Raw genomic sequence first — 16586 nt, forward strand, 5'->3', positions numbered from 1 at the left:
AACAAAAGCACGAGACATGCCCCCAAACAATAAAACAATGGTGGCATGAAATCCACATCCTGCCCAGTAAGCTCAGTAAGTTAATAATCCCTAGGACGTGATCTCTGCACACATAAAAATAATAATTTATGGGAAGGTGGCATTTCAAAGTGAAAGACCCTCATTGGACTAAAACCTGAAATAATTTTACCAGAGTGCCCTGACAGTCCTGGCTTAACCATGTAGGGAGAAGAAAACTCCCCCACCTGATGAAGAGGAGCTAATAATGGAAGTTTAATGTCTACTCAAAAAAAAAAAAAAAAAAAAAAAAGGTGGTCTTTTCCCCCTCCCCACTTTTCTTTTAATTATGGGCACAGCACCCTCTCACCCACCCGCTTGTAAGCCTCACAAGCATCCTAGCCTAATAAATCACTTCTTATCTATCCCTTTGCCTCTCACTAAATTCTTTCTGAGCTAAAGCATAAAACACCAGAGCTCCTCAAAGCCCCCTGAAACACCACCTAGCGATTTCATTAGCACCAGCTGTGAGGTGACCCCTCTCAGAGATCTTGACACCAGCTGCATGGGATCCCTGACCCTTAGACATCTGATCATTCGATCCTCAGGCGCCATACTTCCAGCTTCTCTGTTCTATAATCTCTTTTCTGTTTTGTTTCCAGAGCCCCGGGGTGGTAGCTGCTTCTGGCAGTCCTAATTTCTGGATCCCCTCAGTATTCTTTCCCTGCTCTTTCAGCCTTTCCACATTGTCTAACAATTCTTTGTGCTAAATTTCCTCTTTTGAAATATGGAGCATGAATTCTTTTTCCCCAAAGTAACCTGATACATTCCTCAACTGTGTGTTATTCCATGATAAGGGGGTGGGGTGGAGAGAAGAGTGTCCTCTTCCCGCTTACATTTTCCTCTGTGCTTCCTCCTTGACTCCCAGGTGACCAGTTGCTCAGCCAAGGCAGAGGGTACTATGACAGTGTACAACTTACAAAAGGCCCAAGACAGCTGAACAGGCCAGGCTTGTAGAGACCACCAGGTCATCACTGGACAGACAGAGTGGGACAAGAACGCAAGCTTTTTCAGTAGCAGTAGCTTCTATTTGTGTCAAAAGAATTTCCAGTTGGGTATCCCCATCCTTTTGGTGGTTCCATTGGTGTAGTGGATTAGAGCACAGATTCAATGGGCTGCCATGGATAGACACAAAGCCCATATATACCTCATCAGTCTTTTTTTGTTGTTTTTTTTCAGTACGTGGGCCTCTTACTGTTGTGGCCTCTCCCGTCGCGGAGCACAGGCTCCGGACGCACAGGCTCAGCGGCCACGGCTCACGGGCCCAGCCGCTCCACGGCATGTGGGATCCTCCCGGACCGGGGCACGAACCCGCATCCCCCGCATTGGCAGGTGGACTCTCAACCGCTGCGCCACCAGGGAAGTAGGTTGTTTTCCTCTAGATTTTGCCACTTCACATAACTGTCCACAGGGGATGCCCCATATTGGTATGCCTCTATTAATTCAGTCTTTGGGTGGCCCAATGGCCTGACCAATTGCTAGACCATTAGGGATGTTCTGTGTGTGACAGCCATGGAAATAGCTCAGATCTCCTGCTGCAGGTGGCATCATTAACTGACAGCTCCAGTTTGATACCCACAACGTTTCTGCATCAAGGTCACACTTCCTCTGGGGTGCTCCCAGTCCAGGCCTGACCATGGTAGGGTGTTAGCGCAGGTCAATCCCGTGGGTCTCTGGACTACTCCAGTGGGCAGCTTTGGCTCAAGGACTCTCCATCGGCCTGGCTGAGACATTCTCAGAGCTGCAGTCCAGCCTGAGATTCTTCCTTCCCAATCCTCTTTCCTCCACTTTCTCTTTTCCCAAGCAACAGAATTGCATCATGGTCTGAGGCTCTTTTTGCCTGTTCTCACTCCCTATTTTTTATCCCTCACAACCCCTACTAACAACCGCAGTGCATCTCTCATGAATCTAATCCTATCCCAGCATTTGTTTCTCGGAGGACCCTAATGGACACACTGCGTAAAGGTTTGTTTCTGTCCATCTTGGGGCAGTGTGCCCTACAGCCAAGAATAGCATCTGAAGTTTTCCCCATTGTTCAGCATGTCTAGTGCTGAACTCCACAATTTATGGCTGTGGCATTCCATGGGGTTTGCCCATCTCAGAAGCAAGCTATTTCATCAGTGAACCATGATTTTTTGTCATATGGAAGTCTTGTTGAAGAGGTCCCCAGTGAGCCAACTGCTTAGGTTTAACAGTAGGTGGGTCTCTCTGTGTCTATCGGGTGGGCAGCCACCTGTTCCTGAAGTTGGCTGAGGTATCAGGAAACAGGCTTGGGCCTTGACTGGAGGGACCATTTCTATATCACTACAGAACTTTCTGGGTATTCCAGTTCAGATGGTATAGGACTCAATGCAAGTTGAGAATGTCAGGTGGCAGAGTCATTTTCTTTTCACTGACAGTCCCTTTTTCCGGAATGGGCTAGCTTCAGGCTTGGCAACAGAAGGAAGTTCTTGTAGACCTGGCTGACGAGAAAGTAGAGTCCCATTTCCACAGGCTACAGCCTGCTTCGATATTGAACACTGATATCTGTGATTCCATGGGTGGTAAGGAGATAGGAGAGGAGGCCTCCAGCACAGGTTTGCTTTACTGATGACTGGATCACTTTCCAGGCTTCTTGCCACATGTGCCCCCTCCCCACGTGTGGTTGTTTGTCTGGTATATAAAGGCTGTAGTGAAATTCCTAGGTACGGAGAGTCTTGTTTCTAAAGTAGACCAATCAGATGTTGGGCCTCCATTCCCATAGCTAGTAGCCACACAGGAAGCACCCAAGAAGGTCCCATGAGTGGCAGAATCATTTCTTCTTTTTTTTTTCTTTTACAGATTTATTGAGGTATAGTTGATACATACCAAAACTTTCACATATTTACTGTACACATTTTGAAGAGTTTGGACATATACATACCCCTGTGATACCATCACCATAACCAAGGTAATAAACATATCCATCACCTCCAAAAGTTTTTGAACCCATACATCTTTGGTCAATTTTTCCAAGATGGGACATGATGGAATGCATGAAGCACACTCAATGCTTGTGTCATCAATAGAGTGGAATGTTTGGCCCCAGGCAGCAGTTCTCACTGTTTTAGCCTGAGTTCAAACCACTGATGATGTACTGGGGAGTTTCTCACAGTACTGCTTGCCTGGATGGGTGAAGGCAAATGATATCAGTCAGGGTCTTACAACAAAACAGACAAAACTTTCAAAGTACATTACTGAACAGAATTCAATGAGGAGATCACGTAAGAGGTATGAACAGGATGAGGGAACAAATAAGGGATGGTGAGGTGCCCAGGGATTAGTAAACAGCGGGGAGATGTCTCCAAGCCTGAAAGAGCAGTGGGAAGGAATAGTGTTACCATGGCGGGACAAGCCAAAGACTTCAAAGAGGGCACCAGAAAGTTTGGTCTACACAGAGAAATACCCTAATTTCTCTTTTCTCCCCCCCTCCTCAGTTGCTGACCAATGCTTTCCATTGGCTGAACCCCACCAGAAGCCAGATGACAAGAGAACCCAGGTGAAGAAGGTCATAGAGATCAGCCTCCCAGGGCACAGAGATGAGCATAGGTCAGAGACTGAATTTTCCCTTCATCCTGGAAAGTATCCCGCCACCCCACCAAAAAAAAACCCTGGCCCATCCAAGCCCACATACCAAGCATCACTGGTTCAGCCACTCTTATGATGCCTGTCAGGCACTATAGCAACAACAGTGAACAAACTGACCTGCATAAGCCTCAGAAGGACACAGTAAGACTCCAAACACTAGTGGCTTCCCCAGCCCTGCAGGCTATTGAATTGGATGGCATTATTTGGCTCCCTGACCTGTATAACATCTTGTATGAGAATACTGCATTTTTTTCTGTCCCTGGGAGGAGCTGTTGTTTCCCTGATTCAATCTTGGTAAGCTTTGGGATTACAGGCCATTCTTGGCCACACCTTCAGTATTCACCATATTAGAAGTCACCAATAGGGGACAATTTGTGTCCAATAAGCAGGTCCATTCACCATGTGTCCAGAAAATTCATATCCATTATACGGGTTGCAAGAAATCAAGAAGCATGTTCCAGACAAAACAAAACAACAGACATATGCTCAGCAAATTCAGGAATATTTAAAGTCTTGCCTACGGGAAGAGCAGGAGTCCCAGAACCTCTTTTGTGTGACTGCTGGAATTGTACGTTTAAATCTTACCTTCATTCTAGGCTTCTCACTAGCCATGGGTTTGTCTGTGTTTTTGTTCCACAGAAACAGCTAAATCCCTTCCAGATTTTTGCATCAGCCCATCAGGCTGGATGCCTTTCTGAGCAGCACTGACAGCCCCTAACCTCCCTACCACCCTGTAATTTCATTCTTCTCCCTGCTTTCAGCCATGAAGCATAAGCGTAGTCTTGAATTTTCCTGGGCTCTGCAGAGGCAGGCCTCCTTTTGACCAATCACCAGCAGCCTTGCAGCCCGGTTTTTCTTCTGGATGACGCACTTGTCTGGGGGAGCTGGTGTCTGGCAGTCCCATCCTGGTCCTCCCACCGCCTCATCTGCCTCACCACAACTAGGAGAGCTGACACCAAGGCTTGCACGGTCCAGTCCCAGGCCTGCCCTACAACCTGCCAGGAACCCCTGAGAATGTTTCCTGCCCCTGAGAGGCCCAATTGGTCAAGGCCCTTTCCCAAAACACTGAGCATGAGACAAAGTGGAGTCTGACCTTCGTGCAGCTGCTATTCATGGGCCCAGGACGCACGCCACCAAGGCCATGCAGTGTCAACATACAATGTTCGGGGCGGGTCTACAAGCAGAGAAGGGGGAGAATGCATGTGAACTCCCACCCCACCCCACCTCCCTCCCCATCCCAATTCACAGCTTTCATTGTCCCACTGGGAGGCGCACCTAGGCTGGGCAGAAGAAGACTGGACACATCCCAGAGAGTGTTCAATAGAGAGGGACCCTAAACTATGGTGTTTTACACATGCGGGGCCCCTGGGCACCATTTACACCATTTAGCAAGCGCCTCTAAAGCTCAGGGTCTGCTGACTATCTGTCCTGCTTGCCAGCAAACTCAGATCTGCTGATGCAGCTACTTGCTAAACCATGAAAACGAGGGAGAAAACAGACTGCAGGGCCATGCGAATTTGTCTCTCCCCGAGCAAACAGGTGTATCTCTCACCTTATAAAGAGTAATTGTATCAAAGCAGGAAGAGCACTGTGTCTTGATCCCTTCCAGTCCCAAGCCCAGACCTTTGCATGTGATAAGGTATGAATGATGTCTGAGGGATTTACCAAAACAGCCAATGGGAACCTTGAAGCTAAGGTGTAATCATGTGTAAGGAGGTAGGCATTGTGCACTAAAAACTGCTTGCCAGTGAAGGCAACACTGGGCTTCTAAAGAGAACATGTAAGTATATTTATTTCTCAGGCATTATCTCTATTCCTGAGAGAATAGAGAAATCTTTTTTTTTATGCCACACATGAACTCTTCTTTCAGAACCTGTGCTTTCTGATCTACCATAGGAATATTAATGGCAAGCAAATTCTGTTTTGGTGAAATCCTTGCATGCCCTTTAGAGACTAGCTTCCAAAACAATTAGCAGACTCGGAGAAACTGTTTCTCCCACCAAGGCACAAAGGCTATGGAGCCCTCACCCTCAACCTTAGCCCAGGGGACCCAAATAGCCAAGTCCCGGCTTCCTCCTCCTACCCCTTTCCAGCCATGATTAGGGGTATGGGGGTTGGTAACAGGAAGCCACAGCCCAGGAAAGGGCTGTCCTGGGTCCTGCTCAGCTACATTGCTCCCCCAGCTTCCTCTACCTGCTTCCTACCATGTTGGGGAGAGAAATGGAGCCTGGGCTGGGACCACTTCCCCAGGGAGGTGTGGGCTGTCACAGCAGGGGCCAGCAACCTGATGTCACTCCCCAAGGATGGCAAGAGCTCTGAGCCCTGCCACATGGGAGAAGCAAGTCCCCTGCCTGAGCACCCCCTCCTGGCCTTATAGGAAAAAAATAACCATTTGAAAAGACATAAAAACATATATTTTTCCTTTTGCCTTAGGCTCCAGTATGGCTTGCATAGCACTGTGGGATCCCGTTTTTGTTTAAGATTTTGTTCATCATGGGTTTTTGCATTAATTTTTTTAAGTATTATATTAAAATATTAACATCATCTTGATTACTGGTTTTTTGGTACTCCCTTAAATTTTGTGCCCCAAGTGAGCGCAAATCTTGCCTCACCTTAATCCTGGCCATGACAGATTAACTTCACACTTCTGATCTTCTCATTAGGTCATAACTGGACCAAGTCCAAAGGGAAGGAAAATGCAATAGCATAGCAGAAGCAAAGGCAGTCCACTTGAAACTCCTACCAGTTTTTCGATTTAAAACAAGTAAAGTAGCCCATCTGAGGGAGAAATAGACAAACATGAATTAGAATCAAATGCCTTTATAAGCATTTACCTATATCAACAGGCAAGGTTCCCTTGTAAACAGAAATGACAGCTCTGTCTTCATCCATTCAACCTGAACTTAAACTTTCTACTTGTTGTAGAAAGGCCTTGGGGTTACAAGGATGAAAAAGACTGAGAGTTTACAGCCTGGTGAGAGAGACAAACAGGGAACAACTGACCTGAATCCAGTTCAATTGATGTTCTAAATATGTTCATTAATAGTTTGGAAATACAGAGATGTAAGCCGAGGGTTTTGTTTTGTTTTAGTTTTTGGTTTTTGCTGGGTGGCTCTCATCTTACCTGTGGGATTTTAGTTTATGAAGGTGACTGAATGACGACATGGCAAGATCAGTGCCATTGAAAGAAGATTTTTACTATATTTCCCTAGAGAAAGGGGCACACGACACTGTGAAGGTGCCCAGTAGAAGCGTCAGGTTTGGGTCAGAGGCAGAAGCAGGAGCAAGAGGCAAATTTAGGCCAGAGCCTTTATTGGAGTTTGCACTGGGCAGGGCAAGTAAACAGCTTGGGATTGGCTAATTTGAACAATAAATGGTGGGCTTTGGGCTATAGAGGTGTTCTCTCATTGCCTGGTACCTAGCCCTGAGACAATTTAGGCAGGGGAAATAGTGGCTCAGTGTGTGACAGTTAGATAAAGGGGGTTATGAGAGGTGCGTCCATGTAAGTTGTTTGCTATCTTTAGGAACGACCTAACCCTGGGGGGAGGGGAGGCAGTCTCTCCCCAGCCAGCAGGATTTTTAGGATGTCAAAACATCATAAGACACAGAAAATAAAAAATGTAATTAATACAGTGGGGGGGGAGGGGTTATAAAGTTAGACAAAACCATAATTATAAAGCATTAATGGCATGGTGAATAGAGGAAATGGAGTGTTTTATTGTTGGGGGTGGGTGGGAAGGGAGGGGTAGAATCATTTCCACTTTTCCAAATAGTTAGGAGAAAACTTTCTCCAGGATGTGGAAGAGTTTGGAAAACTTAGTGATGGATGTATACTTAGGCTTGGGAAATTAACATTTATTGAATATCTAGCCAGGCACTTTATACAAATCTTTATCAGCACCCATAAACCACTTTAGGGAACGGGTGGTTTTTAGAGTAAACGAGCTCATAGAACTTAGGTATAGTTAACTAGTCCACCATCTCACTTCTAGTAAATAACAGATGTGTGAAGTTCGTGTCTGACCAGACTCCCCACAGCTGCTTACACCATATGGCCTTTGGAAAGAAACGGAAACGAAGAAATCTGATAAGCGATGTATTCCTTAGCTCACAATCCATGATACGTCTCTCACCCCCATTTTAATACCATCTTGTCTAAGCTGAAGAGTGGCCATCATGTGCCTCAATCAAGCCCAGCCGGGTCTCAACCCATCCCTTCACACCGGAAGTACTTAACCCTCCGAGATTAAATCTTGGCAAAACAAAAAATCCATTTAATATACGCTTTGCATTGCCCTAATAAGCTGAAAAATAACCGTGACAACCTAATTGAGAGAGGCTGACCCTTAGATTCAGACCCCATGCACCGTTTACTTGGGAGGGCGTTAAAATTATGCCCTCGACGACCATTTCCCTAGTTTGGAAGAAGAGCCTCTAGTTGATTCCCAACTCTGCCCCCTACAGAGTGGACAAGGTTCCTGCTCTGTGCAAGGGACACACCGGGCGAGGGAAGCTGAAGGGAGAAACGAGGAATTTCTAGGTCGGAAAACGAAGAGAAGCGATGGGTTTGGGGGCCAAGGGCAGAGAGAGAACTTACTGTGAGATTTGGGGGCACGCTTCGAGGATACCGGATGTAAAATTTCGCACGAGGGGCTGGAGTGACCCAAGCAGATTTAGTAATAAAGGCTCATAGGGGTCCGGGATGGGCAAGTTTAGGGACCGGAATGGGAGGAGAGAGACCGGGAGATCTAAGGGTGAGCATGTGGGCACTTGGCAGAGCTCGCGCAGGTTGGCTTAAAAGGTACCAGAGACGCAGACGGTCGCCACCGCGCTGGCCCTTGACCCGCAGGGCGGTGGGCGGAGCCTCCCAGGGAGCCGCCCACCGTCCTCCCCGTGGGCGGGGCTACCCTGTCGGTTACACAACAAACCTGTGCTATCGGCTAGGGAACGGCGAGGGCGGTGGCGGAGGGGGCGGGGCCGGGGCAGATGATTGTGAAACTCTTCATTTTCCCTTGATAGGGGGTAAAAAAATAGGGAAGGAGTGCTTTTCAAACTATGCATTCTGTCAGGCTTCTCTTCCTTTCCCCACAGTTCTAGGATCTAGCATCAGCAAAACATGTTATATCACGTTCTGGTGTGGAAACAAAGAGAGAAGAGAATTCACTTTGCTAGGGTGGGGCTTTGAGACTTGTCTTCTCTTACTTTCTTCCTGGATTTGGACCGAGTCGGCGCCCCTGACCCTAGAATCGCTGCCCACCGATCCCCTGCTCCTTATCTTATCCTTCTTGGACTACCGGGACCTAATCAAGTAATGGGACGATGCGCACGGCAGGGGTGGGGTCACGGGTGGGGGAGGAGGCGTAAGACAAGAGGGACGGAGGCCCGGCTCGCCGACCGGACCTGGACTCCCGTGACAGACAGGAGGTGACGCTAGGGCCGCCCTGGTCCTGCAGAGCCACCCGGGGGCAGGGGCGAGACCGGGGCGGAAAGGGCCCCGCCTTGAGGTCTTCCTCCCGTCCCGGGCCCGGGCCTGAGGAGCGGCAACAGCTCTTTCTCCCAGGCCTTGGCGAGGCCCAGTTGGAAGGGGGGCCAACTGCTCCCCGCTGCCGCCGCGCGGACCCCAGCGCCCCGCACCTCCCGGCCCCTGTGGTCTTTGCCCGCCAAGGGCAGCCCTGGCCGCTTTGGAAAAGTCCCCGTCCGGGCCGAGCGCTCTTCTCTGCCTGGGCCAGGAGCCTGCAGAGTCAGGCGCCAAAGTGGGCAGGTGGGACGCCGGAGAGGAGCTAGGCGACCCCCTGACCCCTGGGTGCGACTTACGCAGCAACGTAATATCTGGCAGGGCTCACTTTCGGCCTTCTGTGCTAGATAATTGTTTCGCTTTCAGCGTTCCTTCTCATGGTTGCATGTTGGATTTTGTGTTTTGGTACTGACTTCCGGTGGTGCGGTACAGGGGACCATTTTCCCTCCTGTATGCTTTGGGTTTCCCAAGTTACCGGCGTCTGTTCCAAAAATAAACACCGGTTGCTGGTAGGGGTGGTTAAATGCCCAGTTACTTCAGCGCTTGGGACCGTCTGGGATGGTGGAAGAAATGGCGCTGTTTACACCCTTGACAGCTGGTGGCATGGGTCTTTCTTGTGCCACCACACATATTTGCAAAGGAGGCAGAATCGCCCTCTTAAGGATGGGTAGGCGAGATTCGTTTTGTTTTGTTTTGTTTTTTGGATTAACCATTGGATTTTAGTCATTTGCTGATTGTACCCTGTGTTGTCAGGGATCCTTTTAGAAATACAGCCTTCTTGAAGTTACTGGTAGCTGTTGGTTGGTCTAAGCTAAGTGGTGACAGAGGGATAATTCCAGTTTCTGGCTGCTATCTATTATTAGTACCTGTAACACTTATTTTTCTAGAAAACAAATTTTTCTCTACTCAGGCTTGTAATAAAGTTTATCTTTTTCTTTCGAAAAGGCTGTTACGGTTCCAAACTGTTTTCATCTGAAATATTCTGTTGCTATAGGCTTTTAGAAATCTAACACATACACACACTCTTTTTGATCTGTGGGCCACATTGCTCCCAGAGTGATTTTTCCAAGACACATCTGGCTGTCATCCTCCTTAAAAACCTGTAATGCCCCTTGTTATTTACAGATTATAACCTAAACTTCTGGGAGCATTTAAGGCCCTTATTATTTGGCATAGTCTACTCTGGCCAAATAGACCTCTGCCAGCATACTTGTGTTTTTTTGTTCTGTGGCTTAAACTCCTGACCCTTCCTGGAATGCCATGCCCCCTTCTTCTGAACCTGGCAAGATGGAATTCCTTTAAGGACCCCCTCTCCTGAGTCCAGTCTCTACCTTTCTCCTTCCTCTGCAGAAGGAGAGGTATTTACCATACCAGATTATGCATTTCTTAAATGTAGAGACTGTCTTGTTTATCTTTGCAGTCACCATTTATTCAACAGATTTTCTTTTTTTGGGTGCCTGCTGTGTGCCAGCCTATTAAATGTTGGGGAAACAATAGTGAACAAGACAGACAAGGCCCCTCTCATAAGCTTACAGTCTAGCGGGCAAGATGGAAAACAAATAAGTGCGTAATTACAAGGGCTGCTGTGTGCTATGAAGGAAGTGAACCAGTTGGTCTGTTAAGGAATTGATTCAAATTGGAAGGAGCTGCTATATATGACGGATAACATAGAGCATTCCTGGCAGAAGGAACGGTGTTTTCAGAAGCTGATTGGACAATAGCATAGCCTGTTGGAGGAGCTAGAAGACTGGTGTTGCAGGAATTAGGGAATGATTCACAGGCAGAGAGGCTTGGGAAGAGACTAGTGAGATCATGCAGGACCTTGTAAAACAAGGTGAGGAGATCGGATTATTTTAAATGCTTTTGGTAGTAATCAACATTTTAAACAGAAGTGATCCCTCCATAAATGTTTGTGGAAGTGAACTGAGTTGCATACTGTATTAGGGTTCTCGAGAGAAGCAGAACCAATAGAGAGAGAGAGAGAGAGAGAGAGAGAGAGAGAGTGTGTGTGTGTGTGTGTGTGTGTTTTTATAAGGTATTTGCTCATGAATTATAGAGGCTGAGAAGTCCTACAGTCTGCCAAAGGCAAGCTGGAGACCCAAGAAAGCTGGTGGTATAGTTTAAAGGGCTGAGAGCTGGAGAGCTGATGATGTAGATCCCAGTCTGGGTCTGAAGACCTGAGAACCAGGAGTGCCAAGGGCAGGAGAAGATCAGTGTCTCAACTTAGCGGTTAGGCAGAGAGCAAATTCAACCTTCTGCCTTTCTGTTCTATTCAGGCCCTCGATGATTGGAAGGTGCCAACCCACATTGGGGAGGGCCATCTGGCTAACTTAGTCCACCAATTCAAATGCTAATCTTTTCTGGCAACATCTCACAGACACATCAAGAAATAATGTTTAGGGGCTTTACTGGTGGCACAGTGGTTAAGAATCCGCCTGCCAATGCAGGGGACACAGGTTCGATCCCTGGTCCCGGAAGATCCCACATGCTGTGGAGCAACTAAGCCTGTGCGCCACAACTACCGAGCCTGCGCTCTAGAGCCCACGAGCCACAAGTACTGAAGCCCGTGCGCCTAGAGCCCTTGCTCCACAACAAGAGAAGCCACTGCAATGAGAAGCCCGCGCACCACAACGAAGGGTAGCCCCCGCTCACTACAACTAGAGAAAGCTCGCACACAGCAACAAAGACCCAACGCAGCTAATAAATAAATAAATAAATAATATTTTTTAAAAAATAATGTTTAACCAGCTGTCTGGGCATTCCTTAGCCCAGGAATGTTGACACAAATGCCATAGAATTTTATCCACAGAAAAGTTTCCAGTGTACTGCAACTTCTTTCCTGTAGTTTATAGCCCAGATTTGTCAGGTGTCCTGCCCATTGCTAAGCTCTGAAGGTTATGGTACATATTTGCTGAACTGGATTGGGTTGGATTGAATTAGTCCATTGGGATCATTATGTAATATAAACTGCATAGTTTGAATCTCGCTGTGTATCAGAATTACATGCGGCACTTTTTAAATATACACATGCCTGAGATACAGATCTCACCCCATGCCAACTGAGTCAGAAGCTCTAGGATAGTAGTTTTCATCCTTGACTTGCATCAAAAATCACCTTTGGTGCATATTCCAGAGATTCTTTTTTCCTTTTTTTTTTTTTTTTTTTTTTTTTGCGGTACGTGGGCCTCTCACTGTTGTGGCCTCTCCCGTTGCGGAGCACAGGCTCCGGACACGCAGGCTCAGCGGCCATGGCTCACGGGCCCAGCCGCTCTGCGGCATGTGGGATCTTCCCGGACCGGGGCACGAACCCGTGTCCCCTGCATCGGCAGGCAGACTCCCAGCCACTGCACCACCAGGGAAGCCCCAGAGATTATTTTATGTTAACTCTTGGGACAGTGATGGACTCTGAATTCACAAAACTGGAAGGATTCCTATGTTTGCAAATGTTAGTTTGGGCATCTCCTGAGCTTGGCAGAAAAGGATGAGAATTATGTTTGTATAAAATCTGAAAAATGAACAAAGGCTAATCTGTTTACCATCAGTTGTTTTTTAATATGCCCCACTTATGGCCTTGACAAATCCCATGTGATTTAAGATTCCCTTAATTGATTAGCTATTGCCCAAGTGAAATCTTTTATACCTACTTTCTATAACTTGTGATTTCTCTTCTGAAAGGATAGAAATGCATTTTTTTAAATCTTAAGTTCATTCTTTTTGCAAATTAATTATGTAGGGTAGGATTTACAGGATTCAAGCACTATTATACTAGAAATCTCTGTATAAAAAGAAAATTATTTGTTTCTAACATTCCAAATTTTTGAGCAGCTGATACTAACTTGAAGAGCTATGGATATTGAATCAGAATTGTTGAGAATCTGACACCTTTTATAGGTGGGCTTTCCAATAGTTGCTATAGTTTAAAAGTGTTTTTGGCTGTAATATTTCTTTCTGTTAAGAAAAAATTAGAACAAACAAAAGCCCTGTGTATTTAATATCAAATGTCTCACAGATCTTAAAAAGAAAAAGCACTTTGTTTACACCTGAATAACGTTTCTATATGTAGAAATGGTTACTGCCCCAATAATATAGGAAAGCTCTTTGATTTGAAATTAACTCCAATGGTTTATATGTTTTATAGACTTTCATATGAAAATTACAATTGTAGACATTTTGTGGTTTGTGAACTCAAATAGTTAAGATTTCACTACTCACAAGGTAATTATACTAGCTAACATGTTAAACAGGTTTTAGAAAAGATTGTTTTGCAGTTATAAAGGTAGATAGTGGCAGAAAAGCAAAAGGAATAAAACAAAACTTAACATTGAATATTTTCATCTTTACTTTTAAATTGTTTTCTTGTTTTCTTTTATACTAACCGTGAATCTGGTTACTGCCAGTTGTTGCTATGTCAGTCGAAGACTTAGCCAGCTGTCAAGTCATGATCCGCTGTGGAGAAGACATTGCAAAAAATACTGGCTGATATCTGAGTGAGTATTTGGGAAATGTATTCTTGAAATTTGGCCCTTGGCTTCCATTAATGCTAGTCTATCCTGATTCTCCTCTCTAACCCTTGTCTCTTTAACCCCTTTGGTGGCCTTTCTTGTGCCTGCCAGTAAATGCAGGTGTTCTCCAAGCTGCTGCCCTTGGCTCACTACTCTTCTCTGTCTGTGAAGTCTCCTGCATGCACTGTTGCACTTTGTAGAGACTACTTGTATGCTTCTAACTCCCAAACCTGAGTGTCCACCCCTAACGTTCCCACTGAGCTCCAGATTTCTTTGCACAACCGTCTGCTGGATCTTTCCATTGGATGACCCACAGGGTTCACTGAATTCAGTAAATTTTAATAAATTTGATAGAATAAAAGGGTAGATGACAGAAGGTGGGAGTTGGGAAAGATGAAAGAGGGTAGGATTGCTAGTATCTTTTTCTTAGGTTGAGGGAGTCAGGTAGTGACTGAAGTTGGTGAAGCAAGAAATAGAGGTTTAAATATACTATTTAAAGCTGCAAGCTACTCAATAGAATGAAAAATTAATAACAGAGCCTCCAAACATTGGGAGGAGGAAGAATGAGGAAGAGGGAATTTTAAGTATTGCTGTATCCTGATCTTGTACTTTGGGGTATCAGTAGATAGATAAAATTGGTGAACCAAGAACTAGAGGCATAAACATTTAGAATTATAGAGATAACTTCCAGAAATAACTAAAGATTCCTTTGAGAGGTTGGACTTAGAACAGGAGACTGCCTAGTTTTTCATCTTAAGTTCTTCAGTACTTTTTGGTTTTAATAATATATATGTATATTACTTAGATTAATAAAAAGATACTTCCCTTCCACCACTGCCCCCACCCCGAAAAACGCACGCACATGTATACAACACCCTGAATTGTTCTTTTCCCCACCCCTAAACCTGGTCCTCCTGCATTCATATCTTCATAGCAGTACCATCCATCCCTCCTTCCAAGCCAGAAACAGGAATCATTCTAGATCTCTTTTCTCCTTCTGTCTCTACATTCATTCAATTACCAAGCTTTTCTGATTTTAGCCCCTGTATATTTCTTGAATCTTTGTTCTCATTTCATATAGCCACCACAGTTTTAGCTCAGTTCATCATCTCTTACCATGACTGCTGCAAAACCCTTCCAGTCCATCTCTGTGGCTCTAGTGTACACCCTTCCCAAACCACAACCACAATTCTGCTCTTTTAACTCTCCTGTTAAAACTCTTCAGTGGCTCTCCATTCTCTACAGGATAAGGTCAGCCTCATTAGTATGTTACCTTAAGGCCCTTTCTGGCTGCCTTATCCCATACCACTTCTGACTCTTAAATTTATACTTCCTTCTTTCTCCCTGATTAGATTATACATTTTTGAAGGCAAAAAATGTGCCTTACTTTTAATGTCCTCAGTAGCTAAGTAGACAGTAAATGTTTGTGGAATTGTACCAAATAGGAATGTTGAATCGTGTGATTCCTTTGATATGCTATATGATTCTCTAGCTAATCCAATGTAGATAAGTTAGATTAATATTATTGTATCATTAGATTCTAAATATTCTCTAAAATAGAAAAATTAAATATATGTTTAAAAATTGTGTAACTGGTATGTTTTTAGGAGTAAGTTGAAATTCATATCCCATATACTATTCACATTATATCTTATCAAGGATTAGAAACTTAGAAAAAAAAATAAGTAGAAAGTAAGAAAATAAGTGACTCATAATCCTGCCATGCCAGCAGTAACTTGTTAAATTTTTTGATGTATGTGTCACTTTTTGTTATCTAGTCTTCATTTGTAGCTACAATAAATGAAAATGAAGACAAAAATAACCACAAATTCCCAATAAGGTATGTTGGTATAAGTGTCTAAAATATATGCTAATTTCATTTCAAAAGATTTTTAATTTTACTTTTTAAATCTATTTAGGGAAGAGAAAACACAGAAGAACCAGTGTTGGAAATCTCTCTTCATTGATACTTACTCCGATGTAGGAAGATATATTGACCATTATGCTGCTATTAAAAAGGCCTGGGATGATCTCAAGAAATATTTGGAACCCAGATGTCCTCGTATGGTTTTATCTCTGAAAGGTATTGGGAATGCAGAGTCTCCCTTCCCCATTTTAGTTTCATAGTATAAGTAGGTTAAATAACTTTGGGTTTCTATCATCTGTGCTAATCTGTGCTAATCCAACATTATCTGTAACTCACCATTCACATTTGGTCAAGCACATAGAAAGCCTGATTTGCTAAAAGGACCCTGGTTCTAGTGCTTGCCCTATTTTTACCTACCTCAGCATCCCCATGATTATTAGAAGTGAAAGCTTCTTTTTATCCTTACATTTGTTTTACATAAAGAAACTAGTAATGTTATTGTTGCTTGAGGATAACTTGTAATTTCATTTAAAAGACTTTTTTTTTTAATTTGAAAAATTGCCTGCTATATCAACCCTCTTCCCTCTTTTTAGTACAAGTAAATGTTTATTTGACAATCTAATATTTGAAAGACCAAATATTACAGACTGGGTCTTTAAGCATGTAGGAGCAGCCTAATAGAGTAGGGAAAACTTTCGTCACTATTTTGACATTTACAGAATAATGAAAACTAAGATTTGAACTGAGGTCTATTTGACCCCAGAATCTATGCTGTCTCTACTATACTATTATTGTCCAATTTTGGCAAGAAATATTAACAAGCTATTTCCCATTACTTGATTTTTAAATTTATGCCCAAGAAATACATAAATGGATTGCAGATATATTGCTACTTATCTGCTTTAGCCTCCAAGTTTTTTTCAAGTTTCTCCACTGAAAGGAATTTTATATGTGTTTTGGTTTTGCTAAGCTGAAATTGGGATCAGTTCTTCTCAAATGTGTACCTTTTGATCTAAGGACTCTTTTGAAACGGCATTCC

At 44.5% G+C, this 16586-nt stretch overlaps 1 protein-coding gene across 1 annotated transcript in view; it reads left to right on the plus strand.

The window, feature by feature from the left end:
• The first annotated feature begins 8881 nt into the window (after window positions 1-8881).
• FBXO3 (F-box protein 3) overlaps window positions 8882-16586 on the plus strand; it is a 32518-nt gene continuing 24813 nt past the window's right edge. Inside the window, exons 1-3 of the mRNA XM_007468080.1 lie at window positions 8882-8971; window positions 13576-13665; window positions 15600-15763. Of these exons, the coding sequence (XP_007468142.1) occupies window positions 15745-15763 (19 nt within the window). The 5' untranslated portion in view covers window positions 8882-8971; window positions 13576-13665; window positions 15600-15744. The remainder of the gene's footprint in view (window positions 8972-13575; window positions 13666-15599; window positions 15764-16586) is intronic.

Source organism: Lipotes vexillifer, unplaced genomic scaffold (genome assembly GCF_000442215.2).
Source record: "Lipotes vexillifer unplaced genomic scaffold, Lipotes_vexillifer_v1.1 scaffold451, whole genome shotgun sequence".
NCBI classification, from domain to species: domain Eukaryota; kingdom Metazoa; phylum Chordata; class Mammalia; order Artiodactyla; family Lipotidae; genus Lipotes; species Lipotes vexillifer.